Source organism: Cebus imitator, unplaced genomic scaffold, assembly GCF_001604975.1.
Source record: "Cebus imitator isolate Cc_AM_T3 unplaced genomic scaffold, Cebus_imitator-1.0 Scaffold27, whole genome shotgun sequence".
NCBI classification, from domain to species: domain Eukaryota; kingdom Metazoa; phylum Chordata; class Mammalia; order Primates; family Cebidae; genus Cebus; species Cebus imitator.
In genome coordinates this window covers 16,970,675-16,993,656 of record NW_016107342.1, presented here as the reverse complement: position 1 = coordinate 16,993,656, position 22,982 = coordinate 16,970,675, and the positions used below count along the sequence as shown (strand labels likewise).

The 22,982-nt window shown below is 36.2% G+C and overlaps 1 protein-coding gene and 1 long non-coding RNA gene across 5 annotated transcripts in view; one reads left to right on the top strand and one right to left on the bottom strand.

The window, feature by feature from the left end:
• Nucleotides 1–274: 274 nt before the first annotated feature.
• On the top strand, nucleotides 275–13,245 carry HNMT (histamine N-methyltransferase). The gene is made up of 4 exons (XM_017523244.2): nucleotides 275–404; nucleotides 1,457–1,587; nucleotides 4,223–4,316; nucleotides 10,509–13,245. Exons 2-4 carry the CDS (start codon nucleotides 1,579–1,581, stop codon nucleotides 10,862–10,864), a joined length of 459 nt encoding a protein of 152 aa, XP_017378733.1. The 5' UTR covers nucleotides 275–404; nucleotides 1,457–1,578; the 3' UTR covers nucleotides 10,865–13,245.
• A 3,595-nt stretch (nucleotides 13,246–16,840) lies between these two features.
• Nucleotides 16,841–22,982, bottom strand: part of LOC108300474 — a 176,941-nt gene continuing 170,799 nt past the window's right edge. For 2 of the 4 annotated variants that reach the window (XR_001823451.2, XR_005199186.1), the window contains one exon: nucleotides 20,351–21,226. This is a non-coding gene — a long non-coding RNA (uncharacterized LOC108300474). Of the gene's footprint in view, nucleotides 17,804–17,825; nucleotides 19,126–20,350; nucleotides 21,227–22,982 lie in introns of those variants that run through there. The other 2 variants (XR_005199183.1, XR_005199184.1) reach the window with 2 other exon arrangements.

The following is a 22,982-nucleotide window of genomic DNA, read 5'->3' as shown; positions in this document are numbered from 1 at the left end:
GGTTAATTTCCTTCTACAATCAACAGCATATTTGATTTGATGAAATATAGTAATAGATATTAAAGATCATATGAATAAATGAATGACACTCACAGCCCTCCTTGAGTCACATGACTATGCCTACTTAGAACCTAATATTCCACATTACAGGCCTCACGGCAGGGAAGCAGTTGAAGAATTCTTTACTTATGCTAGGCTTTCCTGGTAAAAGTAGGGCAGATAATAAATCAGCTAGAATTGTTTTTGATAATTTCTTGCTGGAGTGATGTGACCTGTCCCATATGTTTATCTTCTAGGTGAAATTGATCTTCAAATTCTCTCCAAAGTTCAGGCTCAATACCCAGGAGTTTGTATCAACAATGAAGTTGTTGAGCCAAGTGCTGAGCAAATTGCCAAGTATAAAGGTATCTGTAACTCCTGGTGCTCTATACCAGATCCTATCCCCAAAGCCTTATCAACTCAAATGACAAATCAACTTAAATGATCAATAATAGAGTTACTGTGGCATGCTCTTCACAAGCTTATTGGGAGAAGAACTGAATTAGCTCTTGGCAGGCATGACTAAACATCTCAAAATGTGAAGAGCAAATAATTAAACTCCTCTTTCCTATTGATGTTTTATCCATTCCCCAGTTGTCATCAGCAATAACTTTTTGATCTTTATGCTTAGGTATAGATTCATTCATTGATTCAGAATTATTTACATCAATTTTTAAGAGCTTATGTTTAGTGGGTTACAGCAAAATTTCGCAAACATTTCCTGGCAAAGACCAAATAGTAAATATTTTAGACTCAGAAGGTCAATCCAGTCTCTGTCACAATTAATCAACCTGTCATGTTGATTAGCTGGCAGGAAAAAAAAAAAAAAAAAGGTAAACTAATGAGCATGGGTGTGTTTCAATAAAACTGTAATTGTAAACACTAAAATTTCAATTTTATATATTTTCACATATGATATAGCATCCTTCTTTCATTTTTTTTAACATTCAAAAATATAATGACATGAAATATGAACGGCAGTGACACAAAATCAGGAAGTAGAACAATATATGTTTTTGGTTTGCAGTTCATACAAAAATAAGTAGCAGGCTACATGTAGTTCCTAGACTGTGGTTTGCCTACTCCTGAATTATACAAACATATCATCTGTTTCATATTCACTTTGCATTGATAAAATTCACCAGTTGATTCTTCATTAATACTAAGACAATATAACCTATGTCTTCCCAGGGTTCTTGTAATTATTTCTTACTGACTCTTTCTTTCACCTCTAATTTCATTAAATACTAGGAAAAAAAAAGCAGTATGAACTCTCTGGTCTCTCAGACATAAAAAAGAAAAATGTGCTTTATATCTGTTATGTATATAACATTGATTGCATTAAAATTCTAAATGGAAATGGGTTCCGCATTTGCAATTAAAATTGATGGTGTGTCACCTCTTCCCTGTATTTTAGAGCTTGTAGCCAAGACATCAAACCTCAAGAACATAAAGTTTGCTTGGCATAAGGAGACATCATCTGAATATCAAAGTAGAATATTGGAGAAAAAGGAGCTTCAAAAGTGGGACTTTATTCATATGATTCAGGTAAGAAATATATGTTATAATTTATACTCAGAAAGAAGACTTTTCAGATATATGTATTATGAATGCCTACTATTCTAATTTTTAAAAGAAAAATGAGAATCTGATGTCTAATTTTACAAGTGACCATGATCTGTCCAAATGAAGGATAAATACGTTTCTAATACTAAGATTCTCTTTAACATTCAAAAACCACTTTTCTTTAATACCTCTACAGTTATTCATTTTTTAAAATGCTAGCTTAATTCTTATTTCCTTTTTTGAGATAGGGGACTCACTGTGTCACCCAGGCTGGAGTGTGGTGGCATGATCATAGCTCACTGTAGCCTCAACCGCTGGAGCTTAAGCAATCCTCCCACTCCAGCTTCCTGGTTAGTTGGGACCACAGGTGTGCACCACCACACCCAACTAATTTTTTTTTTTTTTTTTTTTTTTTTTTTGTAGAGATAGGGTCTTACTATGTTGCCCTGGCTGATCTTGAAATCCCAGGCTCAAGTGATCTTCCCACCTCAACCTCCAAAAGTGTTGGAATTATAGGTGTGAGCCACTGCACCCAGTCTTTATTTTTATATCATTGAATGTTTATATACAGATTTGAGAATGATAGCACCATAACATATTCTGTAGTGGCTCTAATGATTTGGGTGGACCAATCTCCCAGAGTGTTTCTGTAGTGGACATAGGGTCACAGGGGCAGATTAAGTAATGCCTCAGCTTAAGAAATTTTTACTTCCATCATCCAGATCCAACAAACTGACTCATACATGTCATAGAAAGGGAGTGACAACTGAGTAGATAGCATGGGGCTGGATTCCCAGATATAATTAATATTTCTGAATAGCATAGAGATGTATGTATGGGTTTTGGAAGTTGGCTATCATCAGGAGATGTGCCTATTTTGGAAATACCACTTGATTGACAACAAAACACTATTTTTCTTCCTGGTCTACAATGATAGTCACCCCAAAGGAATAAACTTACAAGAAGTCAAAGGAAGAAATACTCCAATTTCATCATATGCAGGCAATTTTATGTCTCTGCTCCTTTCGCTGATAAAATCTTTTGTCAGGTAGTAGTTCTCACTGTCCAGCAAGCCAAGATCTTTCCCTGCTAGACTTGCTTTTGTTCTCACTTCCTCTCATAACTATTTCATAACTCCTCTCTCTCCTTACTACTCCTGCAATCTCTCCCAGACCATTCATTGTTAACTGATGACCTCACTTCATAATGTATAGAGAAAACAGAAACTATCAGATGGAAGCTCGTTTTTCACCCACTAACCTTGCAAACATAACTACACTTCTGCCATCATCTCCTTCTTCCATCTTACTGCAAAAACCTCCTCTTATCAAAAACCACTCCCTCTGCTTATCACTGGATCCCATTCTTTTCTCTGTTACAAATTTGATTTTAGGAGTCAGCTTCTCTTTCCTATTTCTCTCAAAACCTCTATGTTTGTTCCTTCTTTCTTACAGCAAGTCTGTTTCCCTCTGCAAGTCTGTTCCTCTCTCTTCATCTCTGTCTATGCCCCATTTTTCTGTGCAGCATCTCTTCCTCTCTATTACTCATTACAGTCCTCACATTCTCATGATACTTTTACAACCTCACTGTCAATTCTGAAAATTTGACTGCCTTCAAGAAAAATTTAAGGCACCTTCTATAGCTTACCTCTGCATTTCTAGCCAGGTCACATAGTAGATTGTTAGCCATCATATTGATTCACTATATTTGGCTACCTGCCTATGGTCCCTCTGGTGGAAAATGTGGAGTGTGGCCCCCAAGGCACCATGAGCCATGTAAAATTTTATTTCATTCATTCTTACGAAAGAGGCATAGCTAAATTACTTTTCCTTTATGCAATGAGTTCTGTAAGGACAGGCTATATGGAACATTGAATTCTTGTCCAACTAAGAGGAAGATGAGATACAACAAGTGTCTATAGGAGTAGGGTCCAAAGATGCAAGCCATGGGGGACAGTTTCCCCTGCCAACGCATAAGTCTAAGCTCTGTGTATTGGGTGGAAAGTCCTGTACTTCACTAGGGATTGGTTCAGAATCATTAAAAATGGGTGGGCTGACCCCTAAACACCCTGGGTCCAAGAAGATAACCTCATGCTTTATTTAGTCCAGCTTCCTAGAGAATCTGTCATCATCAGAGCCTGTCACATTTTCTGTGCTTTTAAAAAAAGCATCTGTGAGCATATGGAGAAGCTAGTGCAAAGGGCTTAATTGTAAAGCAATATTCCATGAAATGGGGTCTGTTTTTATGGTGCTGGGACCATTTTCTCCCAGAAGAACTGCAATTCACGAATTATAGAATAGACATAGGATTCATGTCCCCATGTGGAATGGTGACTGTCTCCAGCTATAAATGTCTGTGTTATGGAAGCCAGAAAGAGTAAATTTAAAACCATTTGACTCTAGTTGAACAAATACCATATTTTTCCCTTTCCCCAAATATTTTTTCACATTATTGTTCAATGTCTCCATGCAATGTCTTTGATCTTTGAATTTCTTAAGTGTTTTACTGGGTAAAAATTCACTCAACTAGAAAATCAAATTTTCTAGGAGTATCTAGCCCAAGCAATAAAGACTTCAACATAGAGAAGCATCTCATTTCTCTTTTTCCTCTTTTCTAGATGTTGTATTATGTAAAAGATGTCCCAGCTACCCTGACATTCTTCCATAGTCTCTTAGGTACCAGTGCTAAGATGCTCATTATTCTTGTGTCAGGTAAGTTATTTTCATTCACCCCAAATTTTAAAACAGCAATAATACACATATGCATGGATTCCTGTGTTTGAAGGAAGCTTATATATTTTGTCTTCATTATGAAATTCTTGCCTTGGCCTCTAATCATTGCCAGTTAATTTTCACAGTACTAGGGAAGTCATTCAAACCAGTTCTCAATTTAGAATTAAGTAAATATTCTTTCTTTTGGGAAAATATGTCTTTGTCTTCTATATATGAATTCCTTTTTATAGCTTAGAGCAAATTCAACTGACACAAGTTTCTAAATGAGACTAAAAATAGTAAATATTTATTTTACTTACTTTGTCATTTAAATGTCTGTTTTCTCTCTGTGATGTTTATTAGTAAAAAAAGTTTAAATAGTCAGATGTCATCATTCGCATTCTTAGAGCCATGATCAACTGCTCACCATAGGTTTTTTTCAAATGCCTATCATAAACAGTTTATTTGTTTTGTTCTGTTTTGTGTTTTGTGTTGGTATTTTATTATCCAAGGAGGCATGTGAGCATGTCCAGTTGCTTCCAGGGATATAGTAAGTATCACACAGAGAACACAAGTGAACATTTTTAGATAATGAAACATTGACATTGTTGAGGTCAGCATTTATTATCTCTTGCATTCAGCAATCTTTTACATCCAGTATTTGGTTTTCTGCTTCTGTATTAGTTTTATAAAGCCAATAGCTTCTGGCTCTATCCATGTTTCCCCAAAAGACATGATCTCATTCTTCGTTATGGCTACATAGTATTCCATGGTGTATAGGTATCACATTTTCTTTATCCAGTCTGTCTTTGATGGGTATTTAGGTTGATTCCATGTCTTCAATATTGTGAGTAATCCTGCAATGAACACTATGTGCATGTGTCTTTATGGTAGAATGATTAATATTCCTCTGGGTATATGCCCAGTAGTGGGATTGCAAACTATAATAAGGGGGAGTACAATAACCAAACAGCATGGTACTGTGCAAAAACAGGCACATAGACCAATGGAACAGAATATAGAGCCTAGAAATAAGGCCACACACCTATGACCATCTGATCTTTGACAAAGCTGACAAAAACAAGCAATGGAGAAAAGACTCCCTATTCAATAAATGGTGCTGGAATAACCGACTAGCTCTATGCAGAGGATTGAAGCTGGACTCCTGTTCTATATACAAAAATTAACTCAAGATGGGTTAGGGACTACCCCAAACTATGAAAACCCTGGAAGACAAGCTAGGCAATACCATCCTGCACACAGGAACAGTCAAAGATTTCATGACAAAGACACCAAAAGCAATGATAACATTGGCAAATCAGATCTAATTAAACTCACTAGCTTCTGCACAACAAAAGAAACTATCAACTGAGTAAATAGCCTACAGAAAGGGAGAAAATATTTGCAAACTATGCATTTGACAAATCATCTACAAGGAACGTAAACAAATTTACAAGAGAAAAATAAACAACCCCATTAAAAAGTGGGCAAAAGACATGAATAAACATTTCTCAAAGGAAGACATACATGTGACCAACAAGCATTTGAAAAAAAGCTCAATATCTCTGATCATTAGAGAAATGCAAATCAAAACCACAATGAGATACCATCTAATGTCAGTCAGAATGACAATTATTAAATAGTCAAAAAAATAACACATGCTGATGAGGTTGTGGAGAAAAAGGAACACTTTACATTGTTGGTGAGAGTATAAAGTGATTCAACCATTGTGGAAAGCAGTATGGCAATTTCTCAGAGAGCTAAAAGCAGAATTACCAGTTGACCCAGCAACCCTCTTATAGAGCAGTTTAATTCCTTTTTGTTCTGTTTCTATCATATAGATAAGCCTGTGCACCCGGGAACCTGTCTTAACAACAACACATTTCCCTGAGATAAATTATTTTGCCTCCTTGGTGCATGAAGGTGACTGTAGGTTCCTATTTTTAAAAATAGCAATACTTGCTTTGTTATATTAACATACCCAATACAAATATGTCGGTTGGCTTTTGGAAAAATAGATCAAGTCCAGTTTCCAACATTGGGAACAAATTTGATCACAAGAAATTTCCAATTAGGCTTTTTCATATCGATATCAGTGAAGGCAAATAGGAATGATCCACGTAATTACTAGTCACTGTTTTCTTTCAATGATGTAGCTTCAAATTCCTATCTGCTAGACTAGCCTGTGAATAGAAAACAAGTTTGAGAAACCTCATCAGCTGAGGTGTTCCATCTACATTCATCCTAACCCCTGTTTAGGAACCACTGCCTACCTTGCCTTCTCTGCCAGAACTATAATTCTTGAAACGCCATTTTTCATTTGCTTAACGGATTGAAACATTTTCTAAAGCTGAATATTGTTTTAGAATTTGGAATACCTATACCACATTCGTTCACACTAGTTTCTGTTTTTATCAAGATTCTTTGAGTCACTTTCTAAATTGAATTTGCCTCATAATTATCTAAAAGGGAAGTATCCTGCACATTTGTTTCAAGGTAATATTGTCCTCCATAACTGCTCTGCAATGCACAAAACTGAGTACTCACGGTATATAGGGAGGCATATAGGGAGATTCAGAAGAGTTTGTTTAGAGCAGTGTCTCTCATCTCTGTTCCTAGATCTTTGTAAAGACTTTGGCACAAAGGCAATACTCAGTAAGTATGTTTTAATTAAGCTGAATAATTGTTTATTATTTCTGCCTTATGATATCAGAACTACAATAAGCTCTGAACATACAAAAAAAAAAAGAGAATATATTTCAGCTAAAACTGACTTGATGAAATCAGAGAACACAGGAAGTTCTGGATATTTGCAGATGGAGTTTAATAAATAGGAATAAAAAGTTCAATAAAAAAGGCACACACACACACACACACACACACACACACACACAGCAAATGGAAGCAGCCAGACAAAAGCAATGAAGAACAAACAAGTAAAACTCATGAGGGAAAGAAAAAGAAATTGAAATCAGAATTAAATGACAACATTTACTGGTCATCCTATTGAAATACATGTTGCTTGACAGAAATCAACCTTTTCTCTGTGCTCCTGAATATCCATTACAGAACTATCCCAACTCAAGAGACAGTCACTTAGCGATAACTAGCAGAAGTTCCTGATAATGGAGATGAAAGAAATTTGATTTGGGGATAAAAAAGAAGAGACATAAAAACAAGAGAGTTGGATTTCTTTAAAAAAAACGTGGAGTATCCCACACTAAAATGACGTCAAAGAAATGTTTTTTTCTGCAAATGTTGTAGCCTAGCATCAACTGGGAGCATTGCTATTTAAAAGGTGGCCTGTCAGGTTAAGGGAGACGAGCCAGAAGGAGATCCCTGAAGCTTTCTGTCTGTCCTCTCCTTACCTGACTAAGGAAGGAGGCAAATCACTGTGTGTTATTTTTAGTGCAGTGAGAAAAAAAGAATCTGGTTTATATCACGTTGAAAACAAAAGTAACACCATATGTTGTGCCCACCGAGAGCCATCATGATAATGCATCAGTCAGGGAGTGCGTAACTGCTCAGCTCCGAAATGGCACCGAGTCACAGCACTGACACCAGCAAATTTTCTGCAATTAGTGTTTGGTTCTTTTTTCTCTGCCAGGTTAAAAATAATAATGATGATGGTAACAGAGCCTCCCTTCAACCGCTGAAATGCTTATTTTCTTATAATGTCTTGTTTGCCGGCAAACTCTTATTTGGGAAGACAATTCGCTGTCTTTGGAATGAAAGATTTTTTAATAAATACAACCCTCATTTACTTTCATTGAATGGAGGTTTTATGCTTTCTGCTTCATTCCAATTCCACCTTCTCCTAGGGCATATCCTGCAGTTAGCTCTTCCTTTTCTGAAATAGTAGTAGAACATCAATTATCTTAGGCTGCTTATTACTTAGCCTATTATTTGTCTTGGATAATCTCTTGGGTTGAATTAATCTGGGAAATTTAGCTTAATCTGTGGATGAAAGCCAAGGGCCTTTGAGCATTCTCTAATCATATTCAGAGCTGTGTGGGTATGTATTGTTGTGTATTTTTCTGGAGAGTCAGTTGCTCTCATTAGACCATAAAGGGGACTTGGGAACCAAAAAACCCTCAAGACATTTAATTCTACAAGCACATAGAAAGTATAGGTTGTCTCTCATATTCCTTTTGCCAAGTCCAATTTAACACTTGAGCAACATTAACTAATGTGTCATGGTTCTAAGGGCCTTTACTTTACTAACTCAGTTAATCCTTGTTGCAGTCTATGAATTGATTATATTATCACCCCTGTTTGACAGAAGATAAAACTGAGACATGGGTTCATAAAGTTGGTAAGAGGGAAAGCCAGGCTTCATACTCAGGCAGTTGGGTTTTAAAGACCATGCTTTTTATTACCTCCCTGTACTCACTGTGTATATAATATGCATATATTATTAGAAGGCCCATAAGTATAAACTCATTACTATTATTACATATTTTTGAACAGCAGGTTTGCTCTTTTAGTCTCAAGATTGCAATTAGTGGAAATACACTAGCAAACTAATTCATTTATCTTATAAGTACTTACCATACATCTTCCACGTGCTTACCATTATGTAATAATTCACTTAAATTATCTCATGTAATGCTTGTGGTTGCATTCAAGGTAAGTATGATAATCCCCATTTTACAGATGAGGAAATTGAAGTTCTGAGAGGCTAGATAACAAGTCTCATCTCATTCATAAAGCAGCGGAAGAAGAGTTCAGCTCATGTCTGTCTCCCTCAGATAAGGTTTTTCTTAGCTTCTCTGCAGGGCTAGATTTTCAATTAAATACTATAAACGTTGCTAAAAGGTCTTCTAAACTTGGGGACAAGATTTATAGAAATCCACCTAGTTATTGTCAGCCCAAAGCAGCATCTTGTTTTATATAGGGATGAGAGTAAAAAATTATTGCTCTGAATAAATGATCATTTACTGTGCTCTTTCTTTCCATTTTAATTTTTACTCTTAAAGACTCTTGTCTGAATTGCAGACTAACAACTATCTTCCTCATATTACCATCTGAATGTCCAGTAGATATCTCAAATCTATATTCCTGAAACCAGAGGCCTGATGATGCAAAACTGCTTGTCCCTCATTCTTCTCCTCTCCAATAATGGCAATTCTGATTTCTCAGGTGCCCAGGCAGAAATCACTGCAATCATCACTCTGACTCTTTCCTTTTGCCCATAACCTACATCCGAATTGTTTTGTCCTGTTGGATCTAGGAGTATATCACATAAAAACTCTCACCACTTCTCTTTACCTCCCAGCTAACTGGTCTATCGTAGCCCCCACCCTGCCCCCACCTATCCCCCAGGTGATTCCAGTAGCCTTCTGGCAGTTCTCCCCACCTCGTCCTTATGCTCCAGTACTCTCTTCTCATCTGTATGGCCCAGGTGACCTTATTAAATGTGTATTATGTCACCCTAATGTGCTGTTCCATACAGAAATCACATTTTGGTAGTGAAATTGGAACTGAAATTAATTAAAACGAAATGAAACTTACAATTTAGGTCTTCAGTCACACTGGAAACTCAGTCCTAAGACACCTTTCAAGTGCTCCATAGCAACAAGTGGTGAGTGACAATCCCGCTGGACAATGCAGATGTAGAATGTGTCCACTGGTTCAGAAAGGTCTATAAGACAGCACCACAATGGTTTTCCATTGGGCTTCCTGTGATCTGTCACCTCATCCACTCCCCACCTCTAACCCCTCCAACCTTATCTCCTTCCCCTCTGCCCTCTCTCATTCAGCTCCAATTTCACTGGTTTCTTAGCTAGTTCTTGACTAGCCAAGCATCTTCCTGCTTCAGGTCCTTTGCAGCTGCTCGTATCTCTCCTGGAGTCATCTTCCCCCTGATATCTACCTTGCATGAAGTTAGGTCTCTGCTGAAATGTCAGGTTATTAGAGAGACTCTGTGATCACCCTAGTTAAAGCAGGAGCCCATCAAAGTCTTTAACCCGCTTAGCACTTATTCAGATTAGTTTTTCATTTAGCACTTATCACCATGTATTTACTTACTTAATTTTCTCTTTCCTCCCGTACTCCTTGAAATGTGAGCTCCACAAAGAACAAGATTATTATGTTGTTCACCATTCTATCCTAAGCATCTAGTGTACTTTCTGGCAGACTGCAAATGAAAGAAAGAAGAATTGAAAGTATGAATTTTGTTCTATTGCACAGGAAGCAGTGGTTGGGCCAAGCTGTGGGAAAAGTATGGATCACGCTTACCCAGGGATGACCTCTGCCTGTATATCACATCATCTGACCTCACTCAGATGCTGGACAACCTAGGGCTTAAGTATGAGTGCTATGACCTTTTGTCCACCATGGACATATCTGACTGCTTTATTGATGGGAATGAAAATGGAGACCTGCTTTGGGATTTTTTGACTGAAACCTGTAACTTTAATGCCACAGCACCACCTGATCTCAAAGCAGAGATTGCAAAAGATCTACAAGAGCCTGAATTTAGTGCTAAGAAAGAGGGTAAGGTTCTTTTTAATAATAGTCTGAGTTTCATAGTGATTGAGGCATAACTATCAATCACAAAAGTGTATTTAAAAATTACATTTTGAACGACTCTGATCACTCATTTATTTCCATATTAAATTACAAATACATTCATTGATGTAAATAAAGCACTGTTTTCATATGAGATGCAGAGAATTCCAAGACATTATTGGACTTCCATGTGGGATACTGCTGGTCTTATCTTGTCCCTCCTCCAGGTAGAGACATCACATGCAGACTCAATATAACATAAGCTAGAAAAATTAGACAACTGAATTTCTATGGCTTGTTGATGACAAAATTTATTCCATTTGCTGATTGTCTGAATTTTTCTTGAATACTAATAAAATATACACTATAGGTTCTTTGTTAGTGAAGTATCCACTTATCAGTACTTTGAACACAAAGCCTGTGTTGCAACTGAATTTCCATGACTTATTGACAATAAAATTCAATCCATTTCCTGATTGTCTGAATTTTTCTAGAATAACTAATAAAATATATACTATGGATTCTTTATTAGTGAAATACGTACTTGTAAATACTTTGAACACAAAGCCCATGTTACTGATTTGGCCCTTTTGTGAAGAAGTGTTTGTCTTTATACATTCTTCTATTGTATTTTCTATCTTATTTGTATTACTTTTTAAGAGTAAGTACCTTTACAATATTACAAAATTAATTCTTTATCATGTGTTGTCATTTCTTCCCATTCTTTTCTCTTGTAATTTTATCCATGAATAACATTTTTGTTTGTCTTTTTGATATACTGAAAATTTTCTATTATATTTAGCCAAATTTGTTTGTTTTTTAAGTCTGGTCTTCTGAAAAATTTTAAAAGACCTTCTAAAACCGAGATTTTAGAACACTAACATATTTTATTAAAATAAAATTACAGTTTTTTTTTTTTTTTTTTTTTTTAGAAAAAAGAAATCTATAATATGTTTGAAACTAGGTAGGTATAAACAGTGAGAACAAACTGTTTCCCCTAAAATAATAGCCAGATGTATAAACAAAATTTATTGAAGAACAAAAAACACAAAAGTAAAAAATTTACTAGTTTGAAATGCACCTTTTACCAGATTTCTAGGAATTTGGTAAATGCAAGGTTCTAGAAAACTTTCAATGCATTTTGATACTTCATAGTCTCTTATGTCATTCTTATGACCTCCTATAAGACTAAGAGTTATCTTTGGACTGTAGGATTTCAGGGTTTTTTTGAAAACATATTTGATTTTTTATTTTATTTCTAATGATAACCCTCTGTCATTTTAGACATAAACAGTACATATCTTTAGATAAGTAAATAACTAATTTAATAATTAATACATAAATATTTTAAGTATGTAAATAATTACTACTCCCTGTCAGAAACAGAACAAAAGTAAGTTTTACTAAACAGCTCATGGCCCTCATTCTGCCAGTGAGGAAGCCTTCAACACAGTGTGATACTCATTCTTTGATGTAATGGCTTTCGCTTAATGCTGTAGTATAATCACTTTAAAAAGTTAAATGACCCCTCTCAATCACCTAGTTATCCCCAGGGAATACACTGGCATAGAGAACCTATTTACACTAATAAATTACCAAGCTTTGTTGTTCATAATAAGTAAAACTTGTATTGCTCTCTTTGTGTGGACAACTTCATCAATGCTTTTTGAATTATAAATTCCAACAAATTAAACGACAGTTATCCGATCAGATTCCTGAATATGAGCACTGAACCATTAATCATACTGATATGTACTACTGACAAAGGAAATCTGTGAGGTACACATGATCGATGGGTATGGGGCCATGAAGATCTTGAACAACTTCACCAGAAGGTTGGAAATCAAGACTTTACAGATTCTTTTGTAAAAAGCACACGTGCAAAAACAAAAATAGAACTAACAATGCTATTTAAAGATACAAAAGAATTGCAGTCCATAGATTGGTGTTTGTAAATATGGCGTTTTTCTCATCCTTATTAAACCCTTAGTATACAGGATAAATAAATTCTCACCTGTTTAATTTTAATGCAATTGAAACACACACCTTTTTGAAGAGAGAAATTCACATGTAAACCTACTAGTTAGCAATGGGAAGCTATATAAGTTTAAGGGATAGACTTATCCCTGGTTTCTTCTTGCACTGTATGATATTGCCAAAATTTGGGGCAGTCACATATTGACTTTCCAGGTTTATTCTTCTGTTTCAGAAAAAAGTGCTCAGTGTGAATTTGGAATGTTGTTTTATGTATCGTTGTGGATCTCTCAGTGTTTAACATGGTGCCTTGTGTATGGTAAATGCTACGTAAAGAGGGATCAATGAATTCTTTCCTTCTCAAACATTTATCTTATACCTTATGCGTTCATATTATCATTATAAAGAGAGCTCAAGAACCCAATAAAATTATGTGTTGCCATTCGTATGAGTGTAAACCTTAACTTATTGAGGACTCTTTCAGACACTTTTTTGCACACATTGTTAGGGTATATTGCCAAAATCCAAAGGGAAAGCATGATGTGGAGCACAGCATTTTAGGGTTTGATATTTGCTTATTATAAAAGTTGGTGACTTTCTTAATTAAAAAAGCTACCACTCTGGGCCATAAAAATTAAGTAATTTCTAATGCACACCCATAAAAAGAGATGCAGCTGCTATAGGAAATACTAGATCTTAAGTCTGTGAAGCTGCACAGACCTGAACGTATATTTAATGTATTTTAGATGTTTGGTTAATGAGGATGGCTTGCATATGATACTTTAGTATTGAAATCATATTTATATGTGTCACATCATCAGAATGTTCCTTCTAAGAAAATGCGAGCTTCTTGCAAAGTCCCACAGTGGAGCGAGTAGATTAAAATCACCTTGTTAAATAAAGCTGTAGAGCCAGACTTACTGGGTACAAATTCTGGCTGTATTATTTACTCACCAAGTGACCTGAGGCAACTTATTTTCTCTCTATTCTCATATTTCTTCATTTGCAAAATGAAGTGAATCATAGTATCTACCATAGAATATGGTTATGAGAAGCCCAGGAGTTAAGTAGGCTTTGCAAATATACTCATAAAGTGTTGGACTCATTAGGAATGCTTAGAAATATTAACTACCACTGTTATTAGTTACTCATGGGGACTCAACATAAAATGCAGAGTAAATAAAAAGTTTAAGGAAAATTACAACTAAGGCCAGAGAGCTAGTACTTGTAGGAGCTCACCTAGTTTCGACCTTGAGATTCTTAGCCACAGGAAGATGGCCTCTGTGTCTTTCAGAGCTAAGCTGGTCCTCCAAGAGACTCAAGGTGCCATCAGGATTGTGCCATCCAAGCCCTACCTTAAGGTATCTGCCTCCCTTAGCGCCCCATGCTCTAAGTGCCTGTGCTCAGTACTATAAGACATGGCCCCATCTCAACTCCACCTGATTAGACTATGGGGTGAGCAGCTGACACATGGATAGAAACTTACTTATAAGCTAGCAGAAATTGATGAAACAGTCTTTCTGAAAATTATGAAATGCATCCATTAAAAATTATCTTAAAAATTCAGAATTACAAATCTTGGGCAATGAGACATTCATTCACTTATTCAAAATATATACAATTCATCAATATTTATTTAGCACCTCTTAGGTGTGAGGGAGTTTTCTAAGCAAAGGATGTATCACAGTAAAGCAAAAACAACAATGACAAAATTCCAGACCTCACTGACCTGACTTCTAGTGAATGAAATAGACAAAAAAATAAATATATGTCAGAGAATAATAGATAGTACTAAGAAAATAAAAGTAAATAAGGGGAAAAGAGTACCAGATGTTGTAATATTAAGTGGAGTGATCAGGGAAACTCTTTAAAAGAATGAGATTTGAACAGAGATTGAAATGCAGTGAAGAAGGAAACCAGGCACAGAGTTGGGAGCAGTACATTTGAAGAAGTGCAAATGCAAAGGCCCTGATGTGGAAATGAGCAAGACATATCTAAAGAACAGTAAGGAGGCAAGGTGGCTTTCTATAGTAGCTGAGCTGAAAGGTCCCAAGATAGATTCAAGTCTAGAGTGACCACTGTGGGCCACATGTGGGAAAACCTCACTGGGATGCCACAGTTTGAAGGAGAGGCATGGAACCAACTTGCAGAGAGAATGAGAGATGCCAGGAGTGTAAGAACACATGGGCTTTGAATGGGAGATGAGCTTTGGCTGTCTCAAGGAAGGGTCTTTGCAATTTCTATTCCTGTCTATGTCTAACCTGAAAACAAATACCCTTTTACTCCAGGTATCCTTGTGGCTGTCTGCCTCTTGCCTTCCAAATGTCTTAGATAGAGCAACATATAAGATCTTATTTGGCTCTTACCTCATGAATTAGAAAGATTAGTTATTATTATCCTATTTCATAAGTGAGGAAATGGAGCTACTAGCTCCATTGAATAATTTAACCCAGCTCCCAAAGCAAGTTGATAACAAGAAGTTAGCCAAACCCTGTATCTACTGATTCACACTGTATGTCTACATATTGGCCAAGTTAAATTTGTGATCTTCATTCATCTTAGATGCAGAGTATGACTTCATAGAACTAAATCACCATTGTCCCTAAATATCCACTTGTAAATTGAAAGGGATCTGATTGTAAAAGCGAAGAAGAAGCAATCAGAAGATCAAAGAGTAGTATGAAAAAAAGCACCTCCTTGAATAATGAGATAGCACTCTTTCTAAATACTGCACTTCACTAACAACTTCATTTTAAGCTTGTCATAAATATCTGACTTTTCCATCTCGTTGCTTTGACTTCTGCCTGTATTTCTCTGCCTCTACTCCTACCATGTCCCAAACATCACCAATTTCATGTTTAAATTATCTGTCATCCATATCCTAGCTCCCCTATGATTCATAAACTGTGCAATACATATCCGTAGTCCACGATCAACTAATACAAGATAGTTAAAGCTAAGGATCATGTAATCCATTTCTGAATGTGACATACACCATAAAAAGGCAACTGCAGTAAAAGGGGGGTTGATTTAAGAGGCTCCCTGGGTAACGACAGTCACAATTTCTAAATGTGCCAAAAATTAATTAGGGCTCTGAGTCAGATTGCAGTAATCTCTGTGGCAATGGATTAATAAATACAAGAAGACACTGTTCTGGAGGCTTCACTGACACATGGAGGTATTCTATATAAGAAGTGTCTTTCCATGATCATATTCTTCTCTTGAAGAATTAGCTGTGTTTCCTGATTTGTCTTAATGATACTTGAAGGACTTTGCAAACAACCTGCCTATGATAGAAAATGTTGAAGTAAATCACAGGAGCCAGCAGGTACAGCCCAAGCTTGGTGAGTTCTGCAAAGACATTTGCTATAGAAGATGCAGAAAAGTGTCAGTACCTTTATTTATGTTCTACAGCTAACTAATTTCATGATAATTTCATTTCTATACTGTGATTCCTTTTTCTGCATGTGTTGATATATGGGTTTCATGAGTTATTCTCTGGTTTTCAATGCAGGCAGACTGGACATAAATCCCAGGGTTTGTAGAAGAGGCAGTTGTTCCATGCTACTTATTATCAGCACAAGCACATTGCAGCCTTAGCTTATTTAGCAAGATATTGCCACCATTCTGCACATTCCCCAACAGACTTCATCTACCCCACAATAGCCTTTAATGGAAGGTGCATTACCATCCTTGTAGTTTGTTTATAATTATTTTTATTAGGTTTTTTATTTCTCCAGGACTGATTGGGAGAAGAGTTTGGACTTACTCCTCATTGTGTAAGTTACCCAGGCAAGGAAATTAGCCAGGGCTTACTGCTCTAGAAGAAGCCTCATGGGATGGATTTGTTTAGGCAAGGTTGGCAACTCGCGAGTTCCCATCTGTGTGTCCTAGGAATGGTGGTGCAAACACTGGCTCCTCAGCTTGGCTGCTTCCCTCTGTTTTCTTTGGCCCCTCTAATTCATAGTTTCCTGCTTGAAAAAGAGTTAATCCTGGAGGAAGATTCTTTGCTAAATAAAACAGACTATAGGGGATTTAAAAGGCTCTATTTTAATAATAGTTAACATTTATTGAGGGCTTACTACATGTCGTGGTTGTGTTAAGTGTTTGTAGGCATTATGCAATCTAATCCTCATAACAAGCTTATGAGTGAATCAGTTACAATTTCTATTCCAGTTCAAGAAGAAGAAAACTGAGGTTTAAATTGTTTATTAAATTATATAATGTCTGCCTCATTCTCACATCTGGTGCAGCCAGAATTCTAACCCACACGAATTAACCCCAGGGACCATGTTCACAACCACTACATCTTTCCTGCTTTAATGTTGACCTTCATTGATTCTCTGTCCGTTTTCCTCCTCTTTAAGTTTCATATAGGAACTATCTCCTAGCTTCTTAATTTTCATTCTATTTCCCAGGGGCGTATCTCACTTGGTGACTCTAGTATGAAGATAGTACCTGTTTGACTTGATCAACTTTGGCCCCAAATATATTATCTTTAAGAGGTAAAATATATTATCTTCAAAAGGCATTTCCTATATGACTGTGGCTTGGTCTCTTGAGCAAGAGAGGACAATCCCAGTGAACTGATCCATTGTTTTGACCATGTGTAAACATATCCTCAGTTACTAAGTATCTGATGACAAGAGTGTTTTTAACAGCAAATATTGAGGCCAGTGTAGCTCCAGCTGGACAGTCATGAGGTGAGGTGCAGAGACTAGCCCTTCTCCCTTCCTTCTATGGTAAAAGAATGTCTAATTTTTAACTAGGAATAAGCCTGCCCAGATAAAGACTACATTTCTTATACACCCTTGGAGTTTGATATAGCCATATGACTAAGTTCTAGGGAACAGAATGTGAGAAGAAACAACACAATTTGTGGAACATGATGACAAAGGAAGAGATATATTCTCCTCTTCTACATTTTCACCTTCTGGACGGCTGTAATGTGGCTGTGGTAGTCAGCTATGCCAGACCATGCGGACAAGGACAGCAACACCCTAGGAAATGTGGAGAAACAAGGTAGAAGGAGCCGTATCCCTGGACCTGATGGAGCAGAGTTGCCATTTTGGGGTGGACTACCCACCCTCCGAGTGTTATCTGAGAGAGAAAGGGAATCCTACCTTGTACATACAATGTTAACTTTCTTAGAGTAATGAATGTTATAACATATGATGTTACAATAAATGTTACTTTATGCAATGTTACATTGTAACATTGAATGTTATGATGTTACAATGTATAATGTTAACTTTCTCAGAGCAGCTGAAACCATGCCCAAACTACCACAGGTAGCTTAATTTGACCCACATATTTCCCATCTGTTTCAGAATCTTTTTTTTTTAAATTGGCAGAGGAAGCCAAAAGAAATATTATGAAAATAGAAAAAAAAACCATGGAAAATACAACATAAGTTATATTGACAGTAGGAAAGCGCATGTCTGTGTTGGAGGAAAAACACGATTTCAAATGGGACCAAAATATCAAGATGAGAAGGGAACTCATCTTATCAGCCACTTGAGTCTTAGATATTTAATCTGAATTATGTCAAATACCCAGAAGATGAGCAGATGACTTAGCCATTCATCATGGTATTTCGTTATATTTCAATAAAACATAAAAACATGAGTGTTAACAGATTCTGTGAATGGTGCCCGTGCACTGTTTTTAAAATTTCTTTGGACTGAAGAATGACCTGGGAGGCTTTTTAGACATGTAAATTTCCTTGTTCCATCCCAAATCTGAACCATGTGTGCAGTTTAGGAATCTGTCTTTATGAACAGACCAGGTGATTTTCTGACTCACTGGAGCACTGAAACTTGCAATATATTGAGGTGTGAAAAGAATATTACAACTATAAAAAATAGTAATAATTACAGAAACATTAAAATCATACACTTACCTATCTAGATCAGTATTTATCTAATTGCTGCAATTAATAATAATAGTATCTGCAGTGAATTGAGTACTTATATTTGCCAAGGACTATATAAAATTCTTGACATATTATTTTATTTTCACAATAAAAAGTCAGTCTTTAAGATTATCATTTTTCAGATGAAGACCCTGAGGTTTGATAGGTTTAGATAGTCTTGCCCATAGTCTAAGCTAAAAGGCGATAGCATGGAGTCTTTTCTGGATTTTTTTCCTCCTCCTTAGTCCAAGTGTTTAATTCTTAGACAGGAAGGTCTTTCACAGGCTCTTAGAGCTGTTTTCATTCAGAGAAAAAAATCATGGCTCAAAGATTATTTAAGTAAGCAGTAGTGAGCACATAGGTGTTCAGTAAGTCTGTACCTGCCATTTGGAATGTATCATACAGGATCTGTGAAAAGACATGAGTTCAGGAATTAGAAGAAAAGAGAGAACATAAAAACAGTTTCTGGGTCAGGCATGGTGGCTCACACCTGTAATCCAAGAACTTTGGGAAGCCAAGGTGGGTGGATCATGAGGTCAGGAGTTTGAGACCAGCCTGGCCAACATGGTGAAACCCTGTCTCTACTAAAAATATAAAAATTAACTAGACTTGGTGATGGGCACATGTAATCCCAGCTACTCAGGAGGCTGAGGCAGGAGAATCATTTGAACTCCAGAGGCGGGGGTTGCAGTGAGCTGAGATCATGCCATTGCACTCCAGCCTGGGAGACAGGGTGAAACTCCGTTTCATACAAAACAAAACCACAACAAAACACATTTTTTGAGTTTAAAGGCCAAGGTGTGTATAAATAATTTTAGCAATTTTAAACACACACACACACACAAACACAAACACAAACACACATTTTAGAGATGTAAAAATGCTTTCGGTGGGTTCCTAAGATTGTGACTGCTCTGGTTTCAGAATTTTAAATTCACAATGATTTAACGAAATCTTGTTGTGAATTTTTTAATTTTATAGTTTAATTTTCTTGATTTTTTTGTCTGCATCTGGCTAAGTTTGGTTAGCATTTTTCAATTTTTTTTTTTTTTTTTTTTTTTTTTTTTTTTTTTTTTTTTTTTTTTTTTTTTTTTTTTTTTTTTTTTTTTTTTTTGAGACAGGGTCTTGCTCTATAGCCCAGGCTGGACTGAAGAAGTGCAATCTCAGCTAACTGCAACCTTTGCCTCCTGAGTTCAAGGGATTCTTGTGCTTCAGCCTCTCCAGTAGCTGAGACTACAGGCACATACCACCACTCCCAGCTGTTATTTTGTATTTTTTGTAGAGATGGGGTTTTATCATGTTGGTCAGGCCAGTCTTGAACTCTTGACCTTGAGTGATCAGTCTGCCTCAGCCTCCCAAAGTACTGGGATTACAGATGTAAGCCACCACACCTGGCCTACATATAATGTGTGTGTGTGTGTGTGTGTGTGTGTGTGTGTGTGTGTAATATACATCCAGACATAAAGACACACACACACAAATTATTTATATATACCCTTCCAAATTTATATCCCAGCTGTCAACCTCTATGGTGCAAGAAAGCACGATGTGGATTACAAATTCATCTTAATTTAACATGAATACTTGTGTATTTTCTTAATTTAAAATAATACTTGCATAAGCAAGACACCAGTATATATCAAATTTTAGTGGGGTTCTTAATTACAGAAGGAAGTTAAACAAAGAAATTAACATACAAGATGTTACATTTAACTCAAAGACATCAATGTATTTCATGCTTTTGTTTTATAGTAAAAATTTTTAACAGTACTACTCTGTAGAAGAAAAAAGGTCTTCATTTTCAATAAAAATAAAAATGCTAGAATTAAATAGATTAATATCTAATTTTATACCTTCACTTATATTATGTGCAAAATTATCTTAAATATTTGTTATGGTGAAGTGGCTTTCTACCAAATTGGGCCTTTTCATAGTAGAAAATGTTAACACAAATTGTAGCATAAATCATTGCCTCATAGAATACCAGAAGGCGCATATAAAAACCCATATCTTTACTGCACATATTTCCCATTAACCATAATCTATTAGTAATTGAAGTTCATTACAAATTCTTGTAGACTTTATTGCTATCATGCGGCATGACATACCGGACCTGGCTTGCATAACAAGAAGTCCTTGCTGGGAAATATCCTATTAACAATGACAGTGCATTTGTCATTGTGATAATAAACCCAAGAGCTGTCTGTAGACTATAAATTATCAAGGCACCATTTGTGCTGCCCTGGCTTGAAGATTTGTCAGTGTTTCCATTTTAAATCCCTGATTTTCAGTGAGTTGTAACTCAACTATCGGAATCTGCAGTGAGCTGCAACTTCACATCCAAGGACTCAGCTCGTGACATTTTTTGAAACAATTCTTAAATGTGACTTACATTTTCCAGTCAGGAAGAACAGAGGTCTGCTGGCTTAAGCACAATAATATCAAAGAGATCTGTAAAACATAATCACTTCTTACCCAGAAAAATATGTTTAGATCTGGTCCAGAATACCTAGGGATATTTAAAGTCAGAGTTTATAAAAGTTCCTTTTTTATGTCTTAAAAAGACAGTATTTTTTTAGAAGGGTAACAACTAAAAGCAAACGTCAGGCATTCAAGGTAACTATATATGTCAGGGGATTTTTCCTTTTATACAAGAGCCTCCATTTCCATCCCCTTCAGATTAATGCTTTGAAAAATAGAAGAATTTACATGGAGCAGTGAGGCACATTACTGTCAAGGGGGAGGAAAATTTGAGAAGCAGATGCATATTTGAAACAGAAATAGTCATGACTGTGCAGATAAATGTGCCTTTGGCTTGGAGGTGAGCTTTACCAGCCTGTGACATTTATCAGCCAAATAGCTGGAAGCCAGCAGAACCAGAAAATGCTTTCTGGATACGTGATGGACTGGTTCCACAATCTACAATTTTTTTCTTACTTCAAATTGGGTTGTAGATAATTATAATTACTTTAAAAATTTCCCTAATTCCCAAATTAAGGTCATTCACTTCTATAAATACAGACAGAAACCAAAACTCTCGAGTCTCAAGGTTCTATAGAGGGTGATTAATTATCTGAGCATTTGGACACCAGTTGCATACCAGCCTTACCACGGGAAAGGCGAAAGTGAAGGAAAAGACTGGCTTCAGCTCTCAGAGAGTTTGCTAATTCCTAAGGAAGACTGAATAAGTAAGAACACAAATATTATACAAGACAGAGTGAGATGTAAATACAAAATTGAGCTATCGAAACTACTTGAGGAAAGGTAAAGCAATTAATTTTTGCCAGAGGCTTAAAGAAACAGACTTCATGAAGAAGAGACGTTTAAGCAGAATCTTCAAGAATTTCATCTTTTTAGAGACCACCATATTCCCCACTTCAACCCCTTGCACCACCATGTAACACAATGCTCTTTCCTGGGATGCATTACAATATGAGGATAATAACAAATTTCCACTATAGGAATGACCACTAGCTTGATTGGGGTGGACTAATATATACTTGCCCAACTTCTAACAATTACAAATACAAACTCATGTCAGAATATACCAATTGCTTAGAGTGATTGGGAACAACTGAAGTGTAGCCAGCTAGAATAAACCTCATTTTATTTTAGGGAAATCATAATGTCTGGGTCCTTCTAGCCCCCTCTTAATGACACACTGGGCCTTCACTTTCACTCAGTCGTTAAGTGAGGGAAAACACAGCAAATACTCATTATATTGAATTTTATTATGAAACATTTTAAAGAAATATCAAATAATTCAGACAATATTAAATCAATGCTTCGGGTAGATAATTTACTGAGACTACATATAAAATTCCAAATATGTGTCCGAGACACTATGTTAAATGATTGCAAGTCATGAAATAGGTTTTAGTATTTCCGTTTTATAGAACAGGGAACTGATACTTAGGCAAATTGTGAGATCTGAGACAGGTTAAGATTTGCCTGATATTAAACAACTATCCGGAGGTACCACAGAAATTTGAACTTTGGCTTACTGACTGCACGGCTATACCATGATCTCTAGCCTCCATATACTTCCATTGTTGTCTTTTAATCTCAAATAATAAATTAGAGAGAACATTAAGAATGTTAATTCTCACCCTCCAAAACTTAGTTCCTACTACCACTTAACTATATTTCATTTTTTTCCTTTTCTTTCTGATATAATTTGATTAATGCTCTTCAGATATGTGTCATTCTGCTTCAATTTCATCTTCAAGAGCTATTTCAAAACAGTGATTTTATGTGTAAATAAA